The sequence below is a fragment of the Scophthalmus maximus genome, chromosome 18 (genome assembly GCF_022379125.1).
Source record: "Scophthalmus maximus strain ysfricsl-2021 chromosome 18, ASM2237912v1, whole genome shotgun sequence".
Classification (NCBI taxonomy): Eukaryota; Metazoa; Chordata; class Actinopteri; order Pleuronectiformes; family Scophthalmidae; genus Scophthalmus; species Scophthalmus maximus.
The window spans coordinates 1,893,879-1,918,780 of NC_061532.1; the positions used below are offsets into that span (position 1 = coordinate 1,893,879).

Sequence of the window (24,902 nt, forward strand, 5' to 3'; positions counted from 1 at the left end):
CAATACAAACTATAGAGGATCATCACAGGTTGACATAAATGAGCACCTTGGAGCCTTTTGCTATTTATTTATTTATCATTCATTCTTTCTGTGTTTATTTTTTTTCTCATGTGAACGTTGGGGGAAGAAAGTAAAAATCACTAGTGTTCCACTGAAAACCAAGAAATGTATTCCAGTTGCTTATAAATATATCAAACAATGTGACTCAAACAGATCTGTTCCACTTTTTTAAAATTACCTTTCTCTACGTCTTTCTTTGCCTAACACACACACACACACACACACACACAAGCACACACACACACAACACCGTACAGGCTTTATATAAACAACAGCAGTGAGTAAAACCTGCAGCCTCTGACTGGAATTTTGTTGAATTCGGCTCGGGTCATCCATCATCCCTGTCACCATCAATCCAATAAGAGCAGACAACTGCAATTGCATCCCATATCGAACCAGAGCTGGGTACGTGACCTGCTCCAGCAAACTAATGTTGCTGCTTAAAGCCAAATGCACATTCACATTGAAAACACTGCTGCTTCCTCAGTCAAGTCTTTATTTTGGTTTTAGTGCAGACATCTTCTCCGTGTTTTGGTGCTATTTACGAAACTATTTAAAACATTGTCAAAAAATGGACCAGAATCCGCTTCCTGGTCCTGTTCCAACAGGAAAGTATTTCCAGTTCCAGTTTCTAAGAACACAGGTGGGATGAAAACAGGAGATCCAGTGCATGGAGAACAGAAACAAACGTTGATATTTTTTTCGTCAGGATTTTTTCTAAAAAAACAAAACTAAAAAAACATGTCAGTGGTAAAAGGTCACTCTCACGTCTAATGATCACAAGCGACAATATGGACAGCAACAGCCAAATAAAGAGCACAAATCTATACAGCACAACAGCGAGTTCTCTTATTTTTAAAGAGTTCTTCCACAGTGTTTTCTCTTCTGGTCTACGGAGGGGAGGGCGGTAGTGATGGGCATGTTTAGGGGCAAAGATTTTCTTAAAAGTAGTAGAAACAGAAGAGTTGTCGCCCCATTGATGTAGGAAAATAAATAAATAATTTAAAAGGAAGGAGATGGACGTGTGTCGCCCTGCTTCTCCGCACCGCGCAGTCTTCACATGTATCCGTGCAGCCCCGAAAGCGCCTCGCCTCGCATGAGTATCTTCATTTTCAAGTCAAAGTCTGTGAGGTTCAGCGTTTTCATGGTGATCCTGTACACGCTAGCACCATGCAGGCTCGGGCAAGGTGAGGTGGGGAGTGGTCAAGTGGGTGTGACGTGGCTGAGCTCCACTGCCGGATGAAAGAAGATCCCTGAGCCAACCATGGAGGCCTGGACACAAAGAGGACAGAGGGTTAGAGGAGCACATGTCCAGGCCTGCCCAATATTAACTGTATGATGGAACCCCACTGTGGGAACCATGGGTCAAAATGTCTGCACCTCATGAGATCTTTGATTGTGATATGTTAACATGAAAAGACCCCTGAACCACCCCCTTGTCCACTCCCAAGCTTTCAACGCCATTCTCAGTCTTCTGTTCAAATGTCATCAGACGACTTACTCTAAGAATGAAACTTATTATTGTGCATTAATTCTTTCATCTGGTGTTATTGTCTGTGTGTCTCTTTCCTGAACAAGCAATTTGAGAAACGGAGTGAAAGAAAATATATTTTTTTGCAAGCAAATAATTACACCAAACATCAGGATTGACCGCCGATTGGTTTGTTGCACAAATATAACACTGTGCCATGTTAAGCGAGTGTGAAGGCTAACTTAAGTGAGCACAGAGTGTAGAAGTTGAGAGGGGGAGAGACACTGAGAGCATGCTTGAGGCAGAGTTTGTGTGAGTGTGGATGACTAAAACTGCATGAGAGGAGTTATTATTGCAAGTTAATATGGATAATGGTAAACATGCAAATACATTTATTGAGCACAGAATAGATTTGTGTTCACTCAAATGAAAAAATGTTTTGCTTGCACATCATTTATCTTGCAAAATATAATTCTGTGCTTGCAAAATATATTTTCCTGTGCTCCATTTCTCAAGATCCTTCCTCAGGAAAGAGACAAGAAAATAACACCATACTGTTAAAGGACTACAGTTGAAAAAAAAACCTTGACCAGAGGTTATTTTTTATCAGACCCATTGTTTCAAAGATTGAAATGTAACACTCTATGTATTTAGAGCAGAAGAGGGTCTCTGTCAGACAGAGGTAAGGTGTTGTAGTAGGGCTTGTGGCAGGAAAGATTTCCGATAATAACCAGTATCTATAAGCAGAATCTACATCGAAAAAATTTCAAACGGTACACATCCCTAGGACAAAGACAGCGAGAGGAAGGTAGATTTAATAAGCTCAAGTTAAGTTTGATAGATTTCACAGTTTAAAAGAACATTCACCATGTAAAGTTATTCTCTATTGATATTCTTCCGAAAGAACGTTTACCATGCTTGCACATCATATATACTTTACTTTTTTTCTGACCCCGCTGCTGAAAAAAATCACTAATCTCAGGAAAAATGTGGTTTGGGTCTCACTACACTTCCATCATGTTGCACTCTGAAATAAACTCTTGCAGATCTTGTGAAGTTGAGATAATAAAACACATGCTGGAGCCAGCTGTGTAATGCAGCAGAGGGAAAAGTTGAATAGTGCCAATTTAGTCATGTATCCCGTAATGGCTAAATGTTATGGCTCGGGCTTTATTGTGCATGGAAAAGCCTCTTATGGCTCCAAACATGGCCCTATTCCTTCCTGCAGTCCTGAGGGAGATTGACTTCTGCTGTCAGCATATGCTCTTACCACAGATCAAATTAGGAGAGGCAAAAATAACCCAACTCTATTGAGCTATTACTGTCAAAGATCATTCAATGAGAAATAATTAAGTTAAACACTCTGAAAAAACATAGGCAGCGTTTGTTCAGACTGAGAGATCCTGATGTCTTTATAGATCTACATGTATTTATTTTTTATTTCTTAGACGAAGCGTCACTCTCTGCTTTCTCAACTTCATTAGCAAAGCGGAGGAAATTATCAGACGGACGGGGGGGGGGGGGGTGTTGTATTATCGAAAATTGGCCCTGGTGGAAAAAAAATGAGGCAAATGCGGCTCCTATTTACATTTAAAGAGCTCTATTAATCAAGGTAAGTGTCATTACAGCGAGGCTCATTGAGCAGTGGAGAGTGGGTGTTAAATAAAATTCTCTGTGCTCGGGTGCCTCCGGCAGGCGATACGTCTTGATTTGAGAACTGTCAGCAGCGGTGGGGAGGCTGATAGATACTGGAGGCGGGGGGAGAAGGTGGGGGTATTACCCTGATTCTTAGTCAGATTGCAGGTAAAAACAAGATGGATGAGAAGAAAAATGGAGAAAGAGTAGGTTAAGAGTGATGGAGAAGAAAAGACAAAGTGGAGTGGAGGGAGAAATGTGTTTCCCACATACCGAATCATTAAGTTGACCCACACAGACAGACCCAGTATCTCACAGCTGCCTACAATCTGAAAACTTCACTAATATAGTATTTGTAGTAGTTTGAGTGACCTGCTCACCATTTGTAGCTCTGTGGTCTTATGTCAGGCCCAGTCCTAGTATTTGTCAGATGTAAAGCAGCATAACTTAAAATCATTCATTACAAATTGGGGTTTATTTTCTTAATGTTCTCCACCATGTATATCAGTGAAACCCCTGTGCTGGGATTTAAGATAGTCAGTACAAAATCCCATAATGCGGCAAAATAATGCGGGACTAATGAATAATTAGTTTGTTTCTAAAATTTGCTGGCCTTGCAATTTTCACTGTCTCTAAAACGAATGAAACCACACAATCAAAAACGCACCATGTGTCATTTGTTTTCTAACTGTAGAACCCCTTTAGGTTACCAAACCCTCCACATGCCCTCAGAGTCCTTCGCCTGGGAGCCAGACGAATTCTGGGAGCTCATTTAATCTGCTCTGCCAGATTCGGTCTGGCTACCCTCCATTGGGAAGTGATTTCCTCCGACAGAAAACTTGCCAGCCGATTATCTAAAAGGGGGCGGGGTTTATACTTTGACGTGGAGAGAAGCAACTTTGTAAACAACCAAGGCTGCCGCTAATGAACAAGCATTTAACCTTAAGTACCACATTTCTTCATGATGATAGTTTGGCATGATTATTTGTTGTATTGTAATTTGATTCATACATTGGTTCGTTTACACTGTTATTTATATATAATGTTTATGTTTTGTAAGTCGCTCTGGACAAAAACGTCAGATAAGTACCCCAACAGTAACAGTAAAGGAAGATAGCTTAAGGGATATTGACAAAGAAGGATCCTTTAGGCAGCCTAGTGTCATCATTTTCTTCAATTGCTGTACTGATCATGACTTGATTTCAGTAAAACATCAGAAAATGTTATTAAAACGAGCAATCGTACAACCTGAAACTGCATTTATGTTGGTTTAGTAACTAAAAAGGTAACTAAAAAGTTAATCCACTGGCTGTTACCCATTAGTGTCAAAGACAGAAGCAAACAGTGATTCTGGGCTCATTCTGTATGTGAATTCTCATTCACATGAGAATCAATGGATTGGTGAGGAAGTGAAGAGCAGAGCAGAGGTGCTGAGAATAGACTACTTACTTCACCCTGTTTTTCAGGCTCAGTGGAGTGTTTTTACATGTAGTGCCATTGCCCGTCCATGCCCATGTTCATACCCATGCCACCCATAGGCCCTGGAATGAAGTGCACAAACACTGTTAACCACCAAAGCACAGCACAGATCGCTCAGACAGCACCACTCTGAAACAGCTGCAGTAGTTTGAACTTTGATGCAAATGCAAAGGAACAACTCAAAGTCACACTAGTCCTTTGAAGGGGTTGGTTGAGGTAAAGTATTACAAGTACAACAAAAAATCACAGAAATTATATTACACAAACAAAACATCTATATTATAAAATCGTGTTTGTGTGTGTGTGTGTGTGTGTGTGTGTGTGTGTGTGTGTTTGTGTGTGTGAAAATGGAACCTGCCATAGGACTAATATTGTATGATGTATGATGCTGTATGAAAGAACAGAATAAACAAATTAGCCCACACATAACATGCCATATTACCTCAGCATATTATCATATTGAATTGAGTCACTTTTATCTTCTTGAAATTTCCATGTAACAATGGTACATATGTTAGGCTGCAGTAGTTGTGAGTGAGGATGGTTGGTTTACACCTGGGCTGCCACTCTTATACAATATTATATCAGTCTAACTCTCTTCTCTTTAGTTTTGGTCGACAGTTAAATCTTTCTAAGGTAATTTGTCTTGAGCTCAACCAGATATTTTTTGTCTCAATATATACAGTATATGATATGCAAAAAACTGCACAATAATATAAGTTTATTAAAGGCACCTCTGGCCTAAAAAAAAATATACACAACCTCTTTAAAGGCCAACTTATTTCTCACAACTACAGTATTGCTGAAGTTTGATCGAGACTGAGGTTGTGTTTCATTTAACATACAAACATTAACTGCTGGATTATTACAGGAGGCAAACTCTTGTTGGATGAGCTATACCATCACCACATTAAACTGAGCCATCAGGTGTGCATTGATGGTTTGAAACATGGGAGGTTTCTTACCTCCAGGTCGGAGACCCATGTGCTGCTGCCCATCAAGGACGAAGCCTCCCATTGGCTGGCCATCTGGACTGTAAGGTGTACCCTGACTCACTGTGAGAGGAGAAACCAGACTGTCATATTTTACCCCCAAACATTCTGCACACAAAGCACCCTTCACCTCAAATTATAGGTATGGTCACTGTCTATTCTTCACATGGTCTCTAGCTCCACCTGATCAATCTATTGAGTGGAAGGATTAATTCAGTATACTGAGCAGTGAATGAAGTGAAGCTTTACCTGCTCTGTTGGACTGGTCAATCATAGGCTGGACTATTCTCCTCCTTGCATTAATAAACCTGGAAGAAAAAAAATCCTCATTTGAACTCAGACTAAATGAAATGGGGAAAAAAAATCTGAAAAGCTTACACACATAGAATGTAGCAAAATCATTAAATGTTTAATGTCGGAACACGTTAATGTGATTAAATCAAAGGTAACTGTCTAGATTTTTGGGGGGGCCTTTGAATGTCTCATGGCCTTTCTCAGATGTCTTCAAAATGGAAGACATGAGCAAGTCACATTCACTAAAAAAGGCCATGTGGTCAGAAGCCTTAAAAATAAGTCAACTTCAAGTTAATGCTTCTAAAGATTTAATTATTTGTAGTGTAGATTGTGTTAACAGGAATTAGTTAGTTAGTAAAATAAGGAAAAGAAGAGATTCCAGTTCTTCTGGGTACAAACATTTTAAAATCTTATTTTTCTTTGCTCATTTCTATTTTGAGATTTGTGTCTTGCATGTGCCTGCCCCTCACATCATATCATTACAGGTGAAAGACAGGTGGCCCATTCATCATATCAAAATATCAAGCATTTAGATGAAATTTCAATTTTATTTGGCAGCTTTTGAGGCAGTAGAGTCTTGCAGTGTCTTCAGGGATCCTACTAATAATCTACTTTATCCCTATTGACATAATCTGGGGCGCTAAGAGAAAGTCATATTCCTGAAAAAAGGTATTGATCTGACTTGAGCCCTGTAGCCTCAGGCTGTGATGGGGCTAACTATTCTGTCAATGCTTTGCCATTGATACATCCAGCTAACAGACAGTACAGCGAGTTAGCACGCTGTGATATCTGTATTGAATAGAGCCTTGACTAAAGCCAATAGTTGTCTGTACTCGTTGAACAGAAGTCGACTGGTGGCTATGGAAGTCCGTCTTTTGGAAACATGACACACATCATACACAAAACAAAGTCTTTTAAAGAAGGATTATCAGTTGCTGATTCTCTCCAAAGTTTGGGATGTATGTATCCCCTATTGATCAATACAATAATTTTCTAGCAATATTTAAACCAAAGCAGTGTGTGCTCGCATTCATTGTGTTATTCAACAGGAAAGAGTGTGAACCCTGCACAGGCTGCTAGTGAAACAATGAGATGTAGAACTCTCTCTCTCTCTCTCTCTCTCTCTCTCTCTCTCTCTCTCTCTCTCTTTCTGTCTCATCAGGCTTCAGTTTCCAAAAACTGATTATTAATTGGAGTTACTTATAAGCTCAGCCCTAATAACTCTAACCTTAATCAAAATAACTAAAGCAATAGAAATATTTTATTATTTTAAGAGAGACATGCACAAAATAAAAATGTATCCCCCCCTCAAAGTGATCAATGCTACTTCACCAATAGAACATTTAAAAAACCTAAAATATAAGATTTTCAACCAAGTTAAGCGCTGTAATGTGAACAGAACGATAAAATCCGAAATGGACCACCCTCTGTTACCGCTCGTGTTTGAGATACAATAGATGACATTGCTGCTAATTAACCAAATGATCCTGGTTCCATTAACCTTGATCAATGCACGGCTTTCCAGAATGTCACCAAGCTGGTATATTTGGAAGGGGGTTTGATTCTTGCATGTTTTGTTTTGTTGTGCATGTGTAATTTTGGTGGTCAGCCTGTTGAATGCTGTGCTGTGTGGTGTGTGTAAACATCCCACGTGGACATGTTAAGAAACTATATATATATATATATATATATATATATATAATAGTGTTATAACTATAGCACCAAATAACATAATTCTTACAAAAGTCTTGACAGGAAATTTAGGATTCACAGTTCACAGTAACTGCTGGCAAAAATGTTATACTAGAACCATTCTACTAGAACCATTCTGAAAAAAAGGCTACATTTGATGATCATGAGCTAAGGTTGAGGGGAGCACATACCACTAAATGCGGGGTTGGCGATATGAGCGTATGAGTGTGACGTCTGTGTGTTGTGGTTTGACTGCATTATGACTCAGCCAAGACTGAGATGAAGACACAATTGAAACTCTACGGCCAAGTCAAATCTGTTTGACTAATGTTTGTTTCACAAACCACAGACCCAGACTGTGCATGAATGTGTCACTGGATCTGATCTGCTTTCATTGTGACTTACCAGTTGTTCACTTGAAGGATGGTGAGGCCTGTGTCCTGTGCTAGCTGCTTTTTCTGTTCCTCTGACGGATATGGGTGCTGTGAATGACAAAATGGTGAAACATTTAATTAATACAACGAAACAAATGTTGATGCTTTATTTAACGGTCTCCAGATGTCAGGGACATCATGAAACATCCCACCCAGGAGGTGGAATCTAATTTTGTGCACGTCTCTCCAGTTATGGAAGTGATTGCGCACGTTGACTCTGGAAAAATGAAATCTGACCATGGCTGGACTCCAACACACTGTCAGGCTACGAGTGCGTGCTATTGTATGACAGTATTTGACATTATCTGACATTGCTTGACAAACAATCGGGTGGGATATAAAGAGGAACAATGGTGGCTATTGTTTGGGGCCCTGATAAGGCCAGGACCCCCGTCACCCTGAAACCCCTCCCCACCTTGCTCCATCCCTGGTCCATCCCTGGTCCCTCCGTTGACTGTGTGAGACAGTAGGAGGGGGGTGGCAGATGGCAGACAGAGCTGACCAATACTCTCAGTGCTCAGGGTTGTGGGGCCAGTTCCCATTCAGCTGCTGTCAGAACAGCAGCCGCCTCCTGTGGTCATCAGTGAAGGATGAGTTTCCAAGCACTTCATTCTTAGATTCACTCACTCACACACACACACAAACACACATGCACATAGTAGTGAGGGTGTTTTTCACGGTTACTGGTTCGGTGGCCACATTCGAGAGACGAATGTTTTCCACAATGCAGAAAAAAATGACTATTGTGTCTTCCCCCCTGCAGTCTCTATTTCACACAGGTGAAACAAATCACTCTGCAGCCAGTGGTCAAGGATAACCTGCAACTGAACTTTATCTCCTCAGTCTATTATAACTGAGTTGAAATCTGTTTTGATATTATGTTGCTATCACTCCTTTGAACCTGTAGTCCATCTTAGCCATTGGTATTGTTTATCAAAGGAACAGTGGTTGAACCTTTGTACTCTTGAAATACACATTGATATTGTAAAAAAAAAAAAAGAATTAGCATTTTCATTACTCTTATTTGTAAGTGGGATAAACATGCTCTGAGTTTTAGCACTACAATTCCCATAATGCTTTAGTTTATATAGACAAGACATTTAACCTTGATATGGGGGCGGCTGTGGCTCAGGAGGTAGATCAGTTTGATCCCAGCTTCCGCCAGTCCATATGCCGTTGTGTCCTTGGGCAAGACATTTACCCTAAAATTGCCACTGCTCTTCTTGAATGTGACAGAAAAATCCACGGTAAATAGCAGCGCTGTATGAACGTCTGTGAATGGGTGAATGTGACTTCCCTTTAAAGTGCTTTGAGTGGTCTATATGACTAGAAAAGCGCTATATAAATACAGTCCATTTACATGAAGTCAATTAAACTGTCCCAACAGAAAGTGTGAACTAGTAACTTCTGGTCTGACTGAAGATTTTTTCACAGTCCGTGTAACAGACAACTGTCACATGACCTCTTACAGATAATGATGGGCAATATCAATCTTATGTGAATATCTGTGAGCACATTAATGGACATTCATCTGGAAGAGAAATTAGAGAATCTGCCATCAAAGACAAAGTCCTGCTGATAATCATACATATTGAGAAGAATGTGTATGATCTTACAAAGAACAGATGACATTTTTCATGCTAAATGTTGCAGCTGGTAACAAACCAAGGCTTTGGAATAAAAACAAAAATTTGTTTTTCTAATAAGATTGTGGCATATTTTTATATAACCAAGGTGTCATGGATGCACGGACATTAAAACAAGAAATTAAATTGTTTCTGCACTGAGAACAACCAAATTCCAACTGACTGAATCTTCACTTGTGGCCCTCAGTGGATTCCAGGTTTGCTCCCCAAACTAGAACTTTGGCATCAGTCTTTCAGTGTATATAAATGCAGGGTTGCGTGGAAACCAACATTTGCAACCATGCTAATGGGCCAATAATTAATTGTATAATGAATTGAAACCTTTCACAGCTGCTTTCTTTATAGCATTCCCAGAAGGGGATATTATAAAGGTTTTCAGAATAGATGACAAAAGCAGGAGGCTAATGCTAGTGGTGGAAAGACCCCCCCCCCCCCCCCCCCCCCCCGCCCCCAATACACACACACACACACACGCACACACACACACACAGGTTTCTTACTACAGGCCTTACTCTGAAATGCCTGACAAAACATAATCCTTCTCCTTTCATACACTCTACGACTGATGAATGCTAGATGAATGCCTGGGTGTTGCAATAGGCCTTTCAGAGGCCAAAGTCCCCTTGCACACTTTTTCATAGGCACATCCTGCCACGGCAAACACTTGTGCTGAACAAATTAGGCCTGAAAGGGAGTGGGGAACAGAGAGGGGATAATTCAATTATCCTCCTATTTTTTATTTGGAAATCTAAAGGTGGCCTTTGGAAAGGAAGGACTTGCTCCAAATACAGGACCAATGTGGACCTGTACTTGGGGGGTTACACCACATCTAAGAGTGGCAGGGGTAGAAAAACTGAGGAGGAAGCGGCTGTGGTATCTTTTGGACCTTGGATAAAAGGTATAGCTCTCCTCATTTGGACTTTCTCTCCATCTCTTACAGAGCTCCAACACAGTGCTGCTGCTTCTGAATGGAAGGCCTCTGATGTTGATTTCTGTACAAACCCTGTAAAAACCTCAGACTGGTGTTTCAAAAAGGGCATTTAGATGTGAGTCCGTATATTATGCATTATCTTACAATGGAACAAAGATGGACTTCGTTTCAAGATGCTTTTTGGAAAATTTGCCTGGGCTCATTCCTGGCAAAAGAGGGGGCCAAACAAATGTTGCTTGATGGAGGGGCCAGGGTTAGACAACATTCATTAAGTGAACTTGGTGTGTCATTATTGTTACAGAAAAGACGACAAATGCTGTGTTTGGAATCTATAAAAAGCTACACTGGATGTGGCTTGTATCATCAGGATCTGTGGTACTTTCTCTTACCGTAAGGTGCTGGAAGAGCCATGCTCTCATTATGTTTGTGGCCACTTTGGGAAAGATGCCTCGTTTCTTCTGCCTTTTCTTGTCCTGGTCATCCTCGTCTCCCGTGCCCGGTGATGCCAAGCTGTTGTCAAGGCCGTCTCCTGCGATCAGAGATAGACGAGTCATGTTATGAGAAGGCTTTCATTTGGTCCTGTCGCCTTCATCCTCCTCAAAAACGTGGTGTGAAAAGGCAGACAGAGGAAGATTGCTTTCCTCTGTGGCACGGCACCACAAGATTCTTCCTCTCACCTCTGCTTGACTCCTTGGCCACTGGGTAATGAAGAGGAGTTTGTAGTGTGGGAGCTCAATTAAACCAAGAGCTATTAATTCAATCTCAGCCACGCGTTTGACATGAGGTAATGACTGCGGGAGCTGTATGCCTGGTATAAAATAATCAATGTTCAAACTGCAGTCAGACTCACTGCTATAATCTTATTTTTATGTGACCTCTGTTTGAGATAAGACTAATGATTACCTTCTAAGTAAAGGGAACATAAAAACAAAAAACTAAAGTTTAGCCTGTGAATGAAGTATGAACCCAGTAACATCAAACCCTGTGCTGTTTGAAGTCGGAAGCCACGCTTTCACTTGGGGTACTATGACAGAAGGAGGGTGTGGGTTGGTGGGTCAGTAGGACATGAAGCCATCACCCTTGTGTCCTCACGTGTTCACTGACCAACCCCCTCCCACCCCCACCTTCACCAACATCATATGTGCTGGATTGTCTTCAGCATGGAGTCATGCAGGGCTCTGGTTCCTGCCATTAGCAGCATCCCTGTTTGATTTCAGCAGGAAGCTGGCGTGGATCGAGGCAGGAGGCTTCCTTTAAGCTGAGATTTCCGCCCTTGCAAGCAAACTCACTCCATCTCGCAACACAAGGGGCGCTCCAATCCCTCTCCCTCTCTGCCATTAATTGTGCATCAGCCGAGATGATTTACTTTTAACAGTGGTGGTTATTTTTCTTGCCCTCGGGGCAGAGAAGCCTTGAAAGCCTGCCTGGAGGGCATGTGAATAATGCATCTGAGAGACTCCTCCCCCGAGGCGGGACAGGAACCCTACTTTTCTTGAGATTTGCCCTAGCATGTCTTTTTGTTTTTAGAGATGCATCAATCAAACACGCCTATATGAGCCATATCCATGCATAAATATTTCAGCTAATGAATATTGACATTAAAAAGGATGTGTTCTAGGGTTGGGGGTTGAGGGGGTGTGGGAGTTTTGACTGATGGTGTCCAGTTCTGAGTCACACACAGAGTACATAGTTCACACTGCCCCTTTTCTTTACTGTATACTTTATTTTGTCCTTCCACAGCTTATTGGTTGAGTTACGTCTTTCTGGATGCAGGTTCACTCTTGTGCTGGGGCTGGAAGGTGGGGTATTTTGTTGTTCAAATCATCATTTTCCATTGTATCGCACTGTCTGTATTCTGTATCAGCTTGTTCCAGCAGTTCAGTGGAAACTACTGTATTATTTGAGCACTGTCATCTTTCTTCATGAATAGAATGTAAATGCTGTACATTGAATAGACCTATGAAGTTCCATTCTATGTTTTAATGTGGCCTGATTTGACAAAATTTAACCTGTAACAGGTAAAACAACTCATTCTCAACCTCCTTCAAGAGAAGAAATAAAGAGTGAATAAAGAGAAACAAAATGGCAGTTCAGTTTAGATAATTTTTCCCAAAACTAAAACTGAAAATTTAAAGGAAATTGGATTTTTTTTCAAATTATTTTTCAAGACCTGCTTGATGTAACTGATGAGAGATTTTTCCTAAAGAAGAAGAAGAAACAAAGAAGTTCATTCAGCGTAGCTATAATTACATGAATCAAAGAGTGGCCACAATAATGAACAGTGTGCTAATAATGACTTGAGTGGTGTGTTTCATCTTCAGATCATAAAGCTATAGTATGTGCAAAGAAAGAAAGAAAGAAAGAGAATGAACAGCACAGGCTCGGCCTAATTATATCTAAGGAAGGCATGCTGTTCTCCCCTTTACCCCCCACCCTCGACACCCCACCCCGGTCCACCTCCTCTCCTCTCCTCATTCCTCTTTCTTCTGCTCCAGAGAGGGAAAGCCGCAGGGCAGATCCTTCGCTACACTAATCGCTTTTGACTGTTCCCCGGCAACTTGGCCAATCTAACCAGTGTGTGACGGTGCAGTCTCAAAGTCATACACCCGTGCAAGTCTCTCATGCCCCCTTCACCTCCGCCCGCTCTTCTCTCTCTACATCCCCCTCCCCACCCTGCTTCACCCTGCCTTCCAGTGTCTGCACGCAGGACACTGGAAGGGCGCGTGAGGTGGGGGGTGAGGGGTGGGGCTGGACATTACCGAAGGGATGGCTGGATTATTGCCCTGGGGCTAAGAAGAAAAACACACAAAAATAGCACCCTGAGATATAAAGAGAAGTGGTCCTGTCCCTCTCTATCTCTGCTCTTTTACACTGGCTCTGCCTCTGTTGTTATATTCCTCTTTATACTGTTTCAACTCTGCCTTATAGCTTTTCTCTTTTTGTTTACGTTACCTGCTGCATTCAGAAGCCATTGAGATATTGTTAACACTGCAACAATCTTCATTTAAACTTGCAACATTTGCCTCAGTTTGCTGATAAATCAGTTGCGACACTAGAGCAAAGCCTGTACCTACTCTGTGATCTTAAGAACTATTGTATTACAGAATATTGTATATATGTATATGCATATTCAAATGTATTATGTTATTTCTAAAATGCTTGTTAATATATTAATTAGTTTTGTTTTATATTTAATTTGGCATCACTTTCATAATTTTTTCTGGTAGTGTAAATCTATAAATGTATATAACAGCATGTGGTTTTACTGTTGGTGTACCTTATTTTTATCATTATTTTTATTGTTAGTATAATGTCTTGTGTTTCAATTTGATGTAAGCAGTTTGTAAACAATTATTGTATTTAATTCAACTGAACTTTTGTACATCAACCTGTGAATACGTAATTGAAAAAAACAAATACAATATATTCATTGAAAAAGAAAACCACATCTTACTTCAAGTAAATTGACCTTTTAAATCTATTATCTAAAAGTCTCTCAAGGTCATTTAAACTGATTCTAATCGAAGGTACTTTTCAATTTTTGTCATAGTTTTGCTAATTTTAATTTAATTCTGAAGCGGCTGTGGCCCACGACTGGTACACACTGGACGGGGTAGTCAGTGGATGACGCGTCCATAAGAGAAAGTGTGCAGTGTCTAGCAGAACTGATTGTCATACCCCCAACTGCATATGTGATGCAAAGCCCTTGCGGCCCGCCTAATGAGCTCAGTGGGGGCCTGATCCATCATCAGTGACACCTTGGTGCTCCTCCCCTTATTAGAAATGATACAAGGCTCTAAATGGAGAAGTCTGGAAGGTTTCCAAGACACAGGGAATCCTCTGTATGAGAAGGTGAACATGGTGATTAGAAGCTGTTGATGAAAATATGCGACTTTTATATCTGTTTGCATGCTGGCAGCTCCAAATCGCAGTAAGAGGCACTGTTTGAAAAATACTTACACTGCCCAGAAATCCATGGATAAGCTGCACATGTGAGCGTGTGTGTGGATTTAATAGTATTTATATGGTTGCTGAAGCACTTCCAGAATCCAGGAGACCTTTGCACTGTAATTTATCATATTGTATGTGATGTGTCCATACCTGACTCCTAATTTAGGAATAGAACATAAATGACAAAAGGACATTAGAATTTGCAAATAGAATATATTAACAGGAGAATAAATTGTCTACTGTGATGCAAAGGAAATTATCCTTCCTTTTTTTCAGTGTCAGTTCATGCCTTTTACAATTGGAAACTAAAATGTTTCCTTTTCTTATGTTGAATCTGGAGGGGAGCAGAATTTTGTTAATGGTGCTCACAGCAATGAAAACCTCTTCTCCCTCCCTTTTTCAAACCTGTCTGCGATCCACATCATGGAAGGTGCTACGGCAATATGAGCCTCGACTCTCTGTGACACTGTCAGTGCGTTTACATACACAGCAGCAACAGGGGTATGGTCTTACCCCCCCTTAAGTGAATCACCGGGTTATGCCACTTCTCCCCTTATACATGAGCATGGAAGAATGGGAAGAATGACGGGAGTAACTCCACCTCTGGTTCTGTAGGTGGCACTCTGCCAACGTACAACTGGTCGGAATAAGGCTTTTTCTTCCGGTTGACCTTCGTCAAAATCACAAGAACTTGGAAAGCGGGGAGAACATGGGCGACTATTCAGCGCTGTACATTTCTGACATTTTCTACGCCTTAGTAACGTTACTTGCCAGGGCAAAGTCCTTGGGTTTAAAGGTAAAGCTTGTGTTGTTGCTGTTGTTTTTGGCACTGTTGCTTTAAGCGAGTGGGGAGGGGCAGTCATAACCTATGAAGTATGCTCGGACGCGTAACCCAAGCTTGCCCCGGTTAAGGTGTGATAGATGCACGAATTACCCTGTTACTAAAGGAGCTATCTAGGTCTGTTAACTGGGGTATAAGAACTCTGATTATAGCTGGGGTAAGGCTAAAATATATATCATATATCCATCCATCGTCTACCTCTTTATCCATTTAAGGGTCGCGGGGGCTGGAGCCAATCACAGCTAACATTGGGCGAGAGGTGGGGTTCACCCTGGACAGGTCGCCAGCCTATCGTAGGGCCACAGAGACAAACAACCATTCACTCTCACATTCACACCTACGGTCAATTTAGAGTCTTCAGTTTACCTAACCCCATTCTGCATGTCTTTGGACTGTGGGAGGAAGCCGGAGAACCCGGAGAGAACCCACGCATACACGGGGAGAACATGCAAACTCCACACAGAAAGGTCCTGGTTGGTTTGAACCGGGATTCGAACCCAGTACAAATAATATAACATGGTGTTTAAGAAAAAAAACGGGTATTGCCTTAACCCAAATATAATCGGGTTTTTAAACTGCATGTAAACGCACTGTGTGATGTCATTGGCATGTCGGCACCTTCACCAAGCCTCATTCCTTCCCCCTGACTGCAGCCTATGGATGTGACAAAAAGATGCAACACATCCTGCTCCGCATATTCCATTTCTCAACACCAGTGTGCAGGATCTGTCTTGAGTCACTCCTAGCGCCTTTTGTCTCATTTGGCTCTTTGTGATGGACATTTCAAGCATCCCCCTCGTCTTCGCCCCCGACCCCTTCCAAACATTCCTGGGAGAGCTCAGCCCCTGTAGCTGTGGTCACCAGCAGTCACCCTGGGGGTTGAGCTATCAAAGACAGCCCTCTCTGCATATCACACAGCTTACAAGGCAACAACCAGCACCTGGGAGCTCACAGGGGAGTGGGCAGCCATGAGTCAAACCACCAGCCATCCACTGGTTGGATCATCTCGCTGTGGTTAGCCAGGGCTGGAGGCCACAGTGCCACCACTTAAGTGTTCTAAAATGACAGGGGATTTTAAAAGCTTTCCTCAGACCATAGACGCATGACCCTCCATTTACAGTGAGGACAGCACAATCTGTTCCTGTCTTCTGTTGGATTGTCATTAATCTTAAACTTTCACTATTGTTCTGCCAAATGAATGTTTGGAGAAGCTCACAATTCACATATGCAATTTCTGAAAAACAGAAAATTTACATCACCCAATTTTTTTGTGATAGCACAATGTTACAGTCTTTGAACAGTGACTACAATGATTTAATCTTGTAAAATAATACTATGCCAACTGCTGGTATGAGAATGTACACAAACCTGGCAGGCTGGCGTTGAAAACAAATGCTCAGCCTGTTCCATCTATTCATTAGTCTGTAAACACTTATGCAGAAGGTTACAGTGGACACCTGACGTTTTAAGATGAAATCACTTATAGATGCTTTGGTTCATTGCATTCACGCTCACAGTTATGTACCTCAGGAAAAGCTTGCTCATCATGTGCTGAACTCATTGTTAATGTGATGATATCTGTATGGCAACATTGTTGCATCTCTGTGTAGGTCATCTATCTGACCTTTCTGTCCTTTCAGGTTGTGTTTGACTCTTCCCCTAGCATGAGAATAGAGTGGAAACAAGGCGGTGAGACCCAAGGAGAAGCAGCAGGTAGCATGCAGCAGATCCTGCTGCAGCAACCACAGCTCTGATCATTCTGCCCTCTTCTCTCCCTTTGTTCCTCATACATAAAGTGCTCTGTCCTTACATCCCTACAGGGAGCATTCTGCACCCCCCCATCCTCTATGCATTCTCCTTTCAGGTCAAAAGGGCATGGACCTTGGGTTTTCCCCCAACTGTTGTTTTAAAATGCCTAAAGGAAAGAAGCAATTCTCACTGTGGTCTTTCTCAGCTCACCTCAACATAGACCTCTGGACTCTGAATTGGTGAATTAAAATTTACCAAGCATACATTTCAAATGCTCAGTGTTTCTTAGGTGATGTTGAGAAGCCAAGATGAGTTTGAGAAAGCAGACCCAGAGCTCTTTGCTTCTGATTGTCTCCTAATCTCTTGTTTTCAAAGCATCCTCCCATTGTTCTCGTCAATGCTCTGCTCATTGATGCCTGATGGGCAGAGGGTGGAAAGTTGCTTTAAAGTCCATTCTATTTTTACTGCGGCCAAAGGGGAGAAAAACAAAAACAAGTCATAAAACCCTTATAGCCTCCAAATAGCACATCAGAAATCACATTAAGTGCAGGAACACCAGGGCGACACAAGAACACAAGAGCAGGGAATAGAAAGGCTGGAGCTGTAACACCGGCTGTATACATGAGGGAGCCACAATTACACAGAGAAACCAACATTCATTCTGCTTTCACTGTTTTTAAAAAAAAACTTTAAATCGAACGTTAGATCCGTCACCTCTGTAAAAACCTCACTGTGTCATTTTAAAAACATGCACAAACCAGCACAGCTAAATGATACATGTGTTTTGTATGGTATATTGTATAACGATCCTACTATATTGAGGTTATAAATAAAATCTAGTGATTTCTTTTCTGTAAAAATGTGTAACATGAACTAGTCTACAATCTGCTCTGCCCGGACTAAATAGTGGTGGGAAAGCAGTGAATCCTTCATATGCTTATTTAAAAAGTAGTCTTATGGAGGCTTACTGAGTACAAAATAATTAATCATTGTATGAGTTAAGGTTATGTTAGAGTTAAGGTAAATACCTTCCAGAGCAGTCTTCACTAAACTTGTAATTATCTGTTTAGAGCAGTGCAGTTACGATGATTATGATTTCTGTGATTAGAAGAAAAGCACATGCGCTTTCTTGAAAGGATCCCCTGAGCCACCAGGCAGCGGGGCCCATGCCTCAGAGAGAGGTCACATGAAAGTCAAAGCTTTGATATGGAGGAGAACTCCCTTACCGAGTTCACTGGTGTTGTCTCCACTCTGGGACACGTGTCCCCCACTGGACGGTCCCGGGGTGCCCACGGAGGGTGTGGAGTGGGCGTCATCCATGTCTCTCCAGGACGCTGGGTTCTGAGAGGTCAGGGAGAGGTCCACACAACAGGGGACAGGAGATAAGGAAACAGGGGAGAGGAGAGGGGAGAAATAGATGAGGAAGGTCCAGTAAGTCCAGTATGAGGTCCATTATGCAGTTTTCCAAAGACACAAAGACAGCAGCGTGCCATGATTAGCATAGTAAGGCAGGGACTAGGTTTTCAGAAATGTGAGACAAGAACAACATTACCATTCTGTCCAACAGGGACGTTTAAAGTTAGTTGCAAAAAGAATTGAGCGATTTACAGTTTAGCAGCCCTGCAGCATGTGGACCCTCCTGTGTCTCGGTTGTGTCTGTGACCAGTGTTGGGGAGAAGCCTGTATTTATTGGACGGACTGGCCTTGCCACTCAGACTGCATTAAGCCCAAAACAAACAGCAGATCTCCCTCTTCAGCCTCTCGGCGTCAGCTGTTTGCCGGATGGCGATCAGATGAAGAGCTCAGCAGATGACAACAAGAAGTGTGGGGACAAAGGTGCAGTGTGAATGAGGCCTCTCACTGATGGCCTCTCTTTTCTTATCCAGCCACACAATAATTACAAATCCTCAGTACACATAGCTACTCAAAGAGGCTCCATGTGTTTGTACGTTTATCAAGCTAATGATGGTCTTATTTCCTCACAGCCCATCTGTTCAAACCCAGTAAACAGGAATGTAAATTAATGCTCAATATGTGTACAGTAGCTCTTTGCCTCCCACTGTTGTCCAGATGACTCACAGTACATATAGATTACATTCCTGCAGCAGCGAACATGTGGAAGAGCCAGCTATCAACACATGCACAAGCTTTGTTCTTCTTAAACATGGCACATATTGTGAATTAAGTTTTTTTTTTTTCAGAACAACTGGGTGTTAATGTGTTCATTATTAATCTGCAAGTTGTGGTATTGTTACAAAGACGCCAATTGTTAATTACCATGAGGTCTGACTTGAAGAAAACATACAGTATATACTAGGGCAGGACTGAGTGAGAGCCACATACTTGAGTACTAGGATTTGAGCATTTAAGCTGAGAAACCAGAGCAGTCTCTTTAAAGACGATGTTGGACAACAATAAACAGGAAATTTTACTTTTCAGGTACATGTTGCTCTGACATTCATCCTGTCACATGCAAGTCATAACATGCTTGGAAATTCTACAAATCTAACTTTTAGTTTGCTTTTAGGATTGAAGAGTTGAATCTACATGTCTACATGTGATTAAACCCCCGGTTTAGAAGGTGTTTAAATGATTTTACTCTCTCCAAGTGAGAGTATTGATAAAACCTGCATATGTTTGATAAAATGTTATTTCAGATGCTTTTTCATCCTTAATGAATACAAAAACATGTTTTTAAATGATGAAATGGTCAGAAAAAAATGTATTAAATATCAAATCATAGTGAGACACGTATTGGTCTAATATCAGATTCTATCTTAAGTGTAAGGTGGTTATTTTCCCTTAATGTTGCCAATAAAGATTTCCCTTGATTCTGGAATTTTGTAGAAATTAGCGTCTCCAGATCTCTGGAGAAAATGATACTTCCAATGAAATTCTTGGTCGGTTTAAAATTGGAACCCGATGAAACATGAAGGCAGATTTCCCCTTGTTATGAGAATATAAATTATCTGACAAATTTTTATCAACAATAAGCAGTGTCAGGCAGCCTCACAGTCTGAGTGGAGGTCCAGGTGAGATCGCTACAGAAACAATACAAACCATACAACAAACACCCTCACACAGTGCTTTCAGTGCCTTGTTCATGATAAACACATGCTGTGGTTACCATGCAGGTACATTACACAGCTGTGCCCATGTTTGTACCCAGAGCAGAGCAGCACATTCATAATGCAGCAGCCGTTAGGCGGAAGGCATTACTGTCACATCAACTGGTGGCCACATGCACACACACACACACACACACAAACGCACACACACACACACATACACACACACACACACACACACACACACACACACACACACACACACACACACACACTAGTTTGTCACATAATGCATGAAGCATAATAAGAAGGGTACTCTCAGGAACAAAGTCACTACTGATGTGTATTTTTTTTCACTGAAGCTGCAGCTACACAATATTTTACTATTACTATTTGACAAAAACGACATCTCAGTTGGTTTCTCAGCTTTTCATGCTCCATGATTCTGATATTAAGCCCCACATTTCTCATGACTGTGAATTTTCACATATACATTTGTGTGAGACATATTTTGTATTTTATTTTTGACTCAGGGGGCCTGTGACTTTTATGTCCATATAAAAAAGCCTGCATCTGCAGCAAAGAGGAGCTCCTAATTGTTGAGTGTGCACCACTGAGGTAAATGGGTGAATCACAGATTGTAACACTGCAGCTGTTCATGGAGAAACTTCCATCATTTCCAAAGGGAATGACACTAGCTGACTGATACCTGACTCCACGAGTCAGCCTCTTTGTGTGTTGTAGCAGTAAAACTATCCAACACAACACTGTTGCTGCTGCACTGTTACTTTTAAATCAGACCAACATATGAAGCTGCTTCTTTGTAAATTAAAACAGGTGCCTAAAAAATGGGAAGAGGCCGTGTAAAGCACATAGCAGGGGGTTGCGGCCTGACAAAGACCCCCTCCACATGAGCAATAATAATCCTATTGGCTGAGAAGTTCACTCCGAAAGGGTCTGAAGCCCATCAGCAAACACAATGGCAGCTGCACTCTGAAGAGCATCATCATCATACTTTCCAAATGAATAAAGGTACAAAATATGATAGACAATAATTGTAATCTATTTACATTGTGCATATTCTCATCAGAGTAGCTCCTCTTGTGTGAAACGCTAACCTTCCTCATAACAGACTTGCCACCACCCAGCAAAAAGAAGTAGCCCTCAGCCAAAAACCTCACCAAAGCCAATTTGTTTTATGAGGTTTTATCCTGTAAAGACCAAATTAACCCAACTCTAACATCCTGTCAGATTCCGTAAAGAAACGAGAGCAGGCTAAAGGATTGGCTTCTGCAGAGAAATTGATTGTCTACAGTGGTGGTGATCACTTAGAACGAACCTACGTCTCCCTGTGACTACAGTTATACGTTTGCAAATGTTAATAAATTGTGAGAAATTCCATCAAACAGGATTTTCCCCCTCTCAGGTTGTCTACCTGAACCATTTCAGGCCTGTGGAGAAAACACTCTCCAGTATTTCATTTTAAATGAAAATGCAAAACTAATTCTCTCTTCATTTTAAATGATGAAGACCCCTCAAATTTAAAGTGCAACCAATTGGATTACCCCAAACCCCAGTTTATTAACCACTAGTCAAAAAACAGCACCTTATCAAATATGTGAAAAATAAGAGCAAACGATAAAAAAGGCACTGCAACAGGTTCAGCTGCAGATCTTTTTAAAGCAGCTTTTAAATAAAGATGTGCACACCACTGTGCGATTGTCTGTGGATTTAGAGCGAACAGGTTGACTCACGTGATCTGCGAGGTTGGTGGAGGATCCTGAGAGGTCGTCGAAGTCCGACTTGCACACGTCTCGCTCCTCGATGACCAGGTCGATGGGCATTTTGCCTTTCAGGCAGCTGATGTACCGGTGGCAGAAGTTATCACAGAGCTCGTGGACCTGCGAAATTCAGTCTGTCATTTAGAATGAACCCTGAATAACCCAATGTGGTGAATTTACGATCATGTGTGATGATAGAATGATGTCACAAACGACTGAGGTTAGACCGAGCAGAGAAAATGTTTACCTTCTCTAATTCCAGGAGGTGGAATCGAAGGACTTGAATTGCTTGAATCATCTGAAAACAGATTTTTTTTTAAATGAGCCGCAGAAAAATACCATCCAAAACGTAACGGAACAAGACGACATTTTAGAAAGTGTCGTGATAATGACTATGTGCCTTTTACCATGATCTTGAAAATATAATTGTTTCCTTTGTAATAAAAAAAACCCGTGTCCTGAGGTTATGAGGTTGTCGGGATGTGACGCCCGATATGCGCAGAAAGACAACCAGGGAAACAAAAGAAAGTACTCACCAAGTTATCCAGCTCCGGGTTGGAAGAAAATAACGGTTTCTCCGCGCGGATCTGAACAGATGGAGGAAACAAGAGGTGGTATGTCTTGATGGTTTTCGTTTAAATCAAAGTTATTCGTTTTACAACTCTTCATCTAGCGGCGGGGAACACCTCCAGTATACTCAGCACCGGTGCGCTCCTACCTGTTTGGCAAACACGGTGATGTCTTCGTTAAAGGAGTCGGAGGAGCAGACATCTCCTCCCGCCACCCCGGGCTCTCTGGGCGTGCAGGTTGCCAGCTCACACTTCTCGAACACCAGAGCCAGCAGTGGGAATAGAGGGTGGCTGCAACACAGCGGAGACAGGCCCTTTGGATTACAGTCATTGTAAGGCCTGGACATACAGCAGCAGCGGGGAAAATATCATGATGCTCTGGAAGGAAAAATTCGGCCGTGGAAGCTGCCGCAAATATTCTTAATGCATACTCAATGTGATGGAACATTATACAATTCGGTCCAAAACGGCTTCGTCAGACGTTTGACTTAATTCTGCACGGCACCAAGATACAAGGTGCATTAATCCCAAACTTGTTTCAAGCTAAAAAATGGATCGAAAATTACTAGAATTTCTCATTTTTATCGTTACAATATATTATTAGTATATATATATATATACGACATTTATGTGAAATGTTTTGTTGTGCTTCTGACTCACAGCTGAATTAACAAGAGTTTTTGTGCCAAATAAATAATAACATTTACCAATTGTTAACATAACGTTATAATTATTGTTATAATTACAATAGAAATAATTAAAATTATGACTATTATTATTATTAATAATAATAATAATAAAAAATAATAATAACGAAAATAATAAATACACATAATATTGTGTCCACACCCGTAGATTTGGTCCTTGTCTCTCTTCAAGGCGTCGTTCACGGCACTGCCCATGCTGCTGTGCATAAGGTTGTGGGGTGCATGGGCTCCGTAGTGCTGGGTCGGGTGCGGAGGCGGCCCGTGGTTCAGGTGGTGGACCTGGGGAAGTGGCCGGGGGGCGTGCGGATCTCCGTACATGGAGGTGGGGACTCCGACTCCGTCCATCGCCCCACCGTAATGAGCAAGCTCATCGTACTGGGGTGAAAGTTGCAGATGACATGAAGGCATGAGCAGGTGGCAGGAAACAAACCTCTCTATTTAAAGGAATAAGAGCAGGACCTGGGACGACATGGGATCAGCCGTCAACAATATCAACAGTATCATCAGTATTATACTGTGCGTTTATTTGGATTCACTACAGAAACTAGACCTGGATGCCATTCGTATCCATTTTCTACTACATTATTACAGTAGAAAATGCAATGGTTGAATTTCCTGTTTGCACACATTGTGTTTTTTCATTATATTTGACGTAATTTACTTGAATCTGTCTAACGAGAATTATTTCCAATAATGTAAATGAAATACACGTACCCTCTGCGCCATCTCCGCGCGCACCTTCCAACCGTTGAAGGACAAGTTTGGTCTTGACGATAAATTAAATAGAAGATTCTTAAATCCAAGAGGCGATAATAATCCAGTTTAATAGTGTGTTAAGGAGCAGTTTAATGCAACTCAATGCGAAGTAATGTAAAACGGGTCCTCGCTTTTGAGAGCAAAATCACGCACACATAACTGCCTTCCTGTGGTTCTTCGGCGAGAGGCTCAATGGTTATCTGCCTCATCAGAGTGTGTGATGTCAGTCACACTGACGGTCCGTGCTCAGTCCCCTACTGTCACTGTGTCTTAGTGTCCATGTCCGTGTGCGCCGACACGCTCACTGTCCGCAGGTCTGCTGTGGAGCAGCTTATAGGAGCGCGCCGTGACCAGCTGGACGCGCTGATGACGGAGGGTGATGGGGAATGTGTGTGTGTGTGTGTGTGTGTGTGAGGGGGGGAGGGGGGTTCATTACTTTCAAAATAAATTCAATTGAATTAAATCTTAATTGTATAGCGTCAAATCACAACATACATTGTCTCAAGGGGGGGGGGGTTCATTACTTTCAAAATAAATTCAATTGAATTAAATCTTAATTGTATAGCGTCAAATCACAACATACATTGTCTCAAGGCACTTTACATTGTAAGGTCAATATTAAAGGGCCCATATTATGCCCCCTTTTACACAAGTTACATTGGTTTTCAGGTGTGTGCACTACATGTCTTTGCCATTCCATGTCAAAACACCTCAAGGATCAAGCCACACAACACCCTCCTCTTTCTGTATAAACAGCCCTGTGAGACGATTTCAGCGCTTTCCTGCTCACTCCTCGCCCCTCTCCCTTCGTGTTCCGCAAAGCTCCGCCTCGCTCCTCCCCGCGTC

At 41.7% G+C, this 24,902-nt stretch overlaps 1 protein-coding gene across 1 annotated transcript; it reads right to left on the reverse strand.

The window, feature by feature from the left end:
• Window positions 1–536: 536 nt before the first annotated feature.
• Window positions 537–24,347, reverse strand: meis2b (Meis homeobox 2b). The gene is made up of 13 exons (XM_035618413.2): window positions 24,015–24,347; window positions 23,443–23,675; window positions 22,743–22,884; window positions 22,561–22,611; window positions 22,272–22,322; window positions 21,998–22,144; window positions 18,402–18,516; window positions 11,024–11,163; window positions 8,029–8,105; window positions 5,887–5,945; window positions 5,611–5,700; window positions 4,616–4,707; window positions 537–1,332 (listed from the first exon to the last, which is right to left on the reverse strand). The coding sequence occupies exons 1-12, from the start codon at window positions 24,024–24,026 to the stop codon at window positions 4,649–4,651; spliced, it is 1,176 nt and encodes a 391-aa protein (XP_035474306.1). The 5' UTR covers window positions 24,027–24,347; the 3' UTR covers window positions 537–1,332; window positions 4,616–4,648.
• Between the last annotated feature and the right edge of the window lie 555 nt (window positions 24,348–24,902).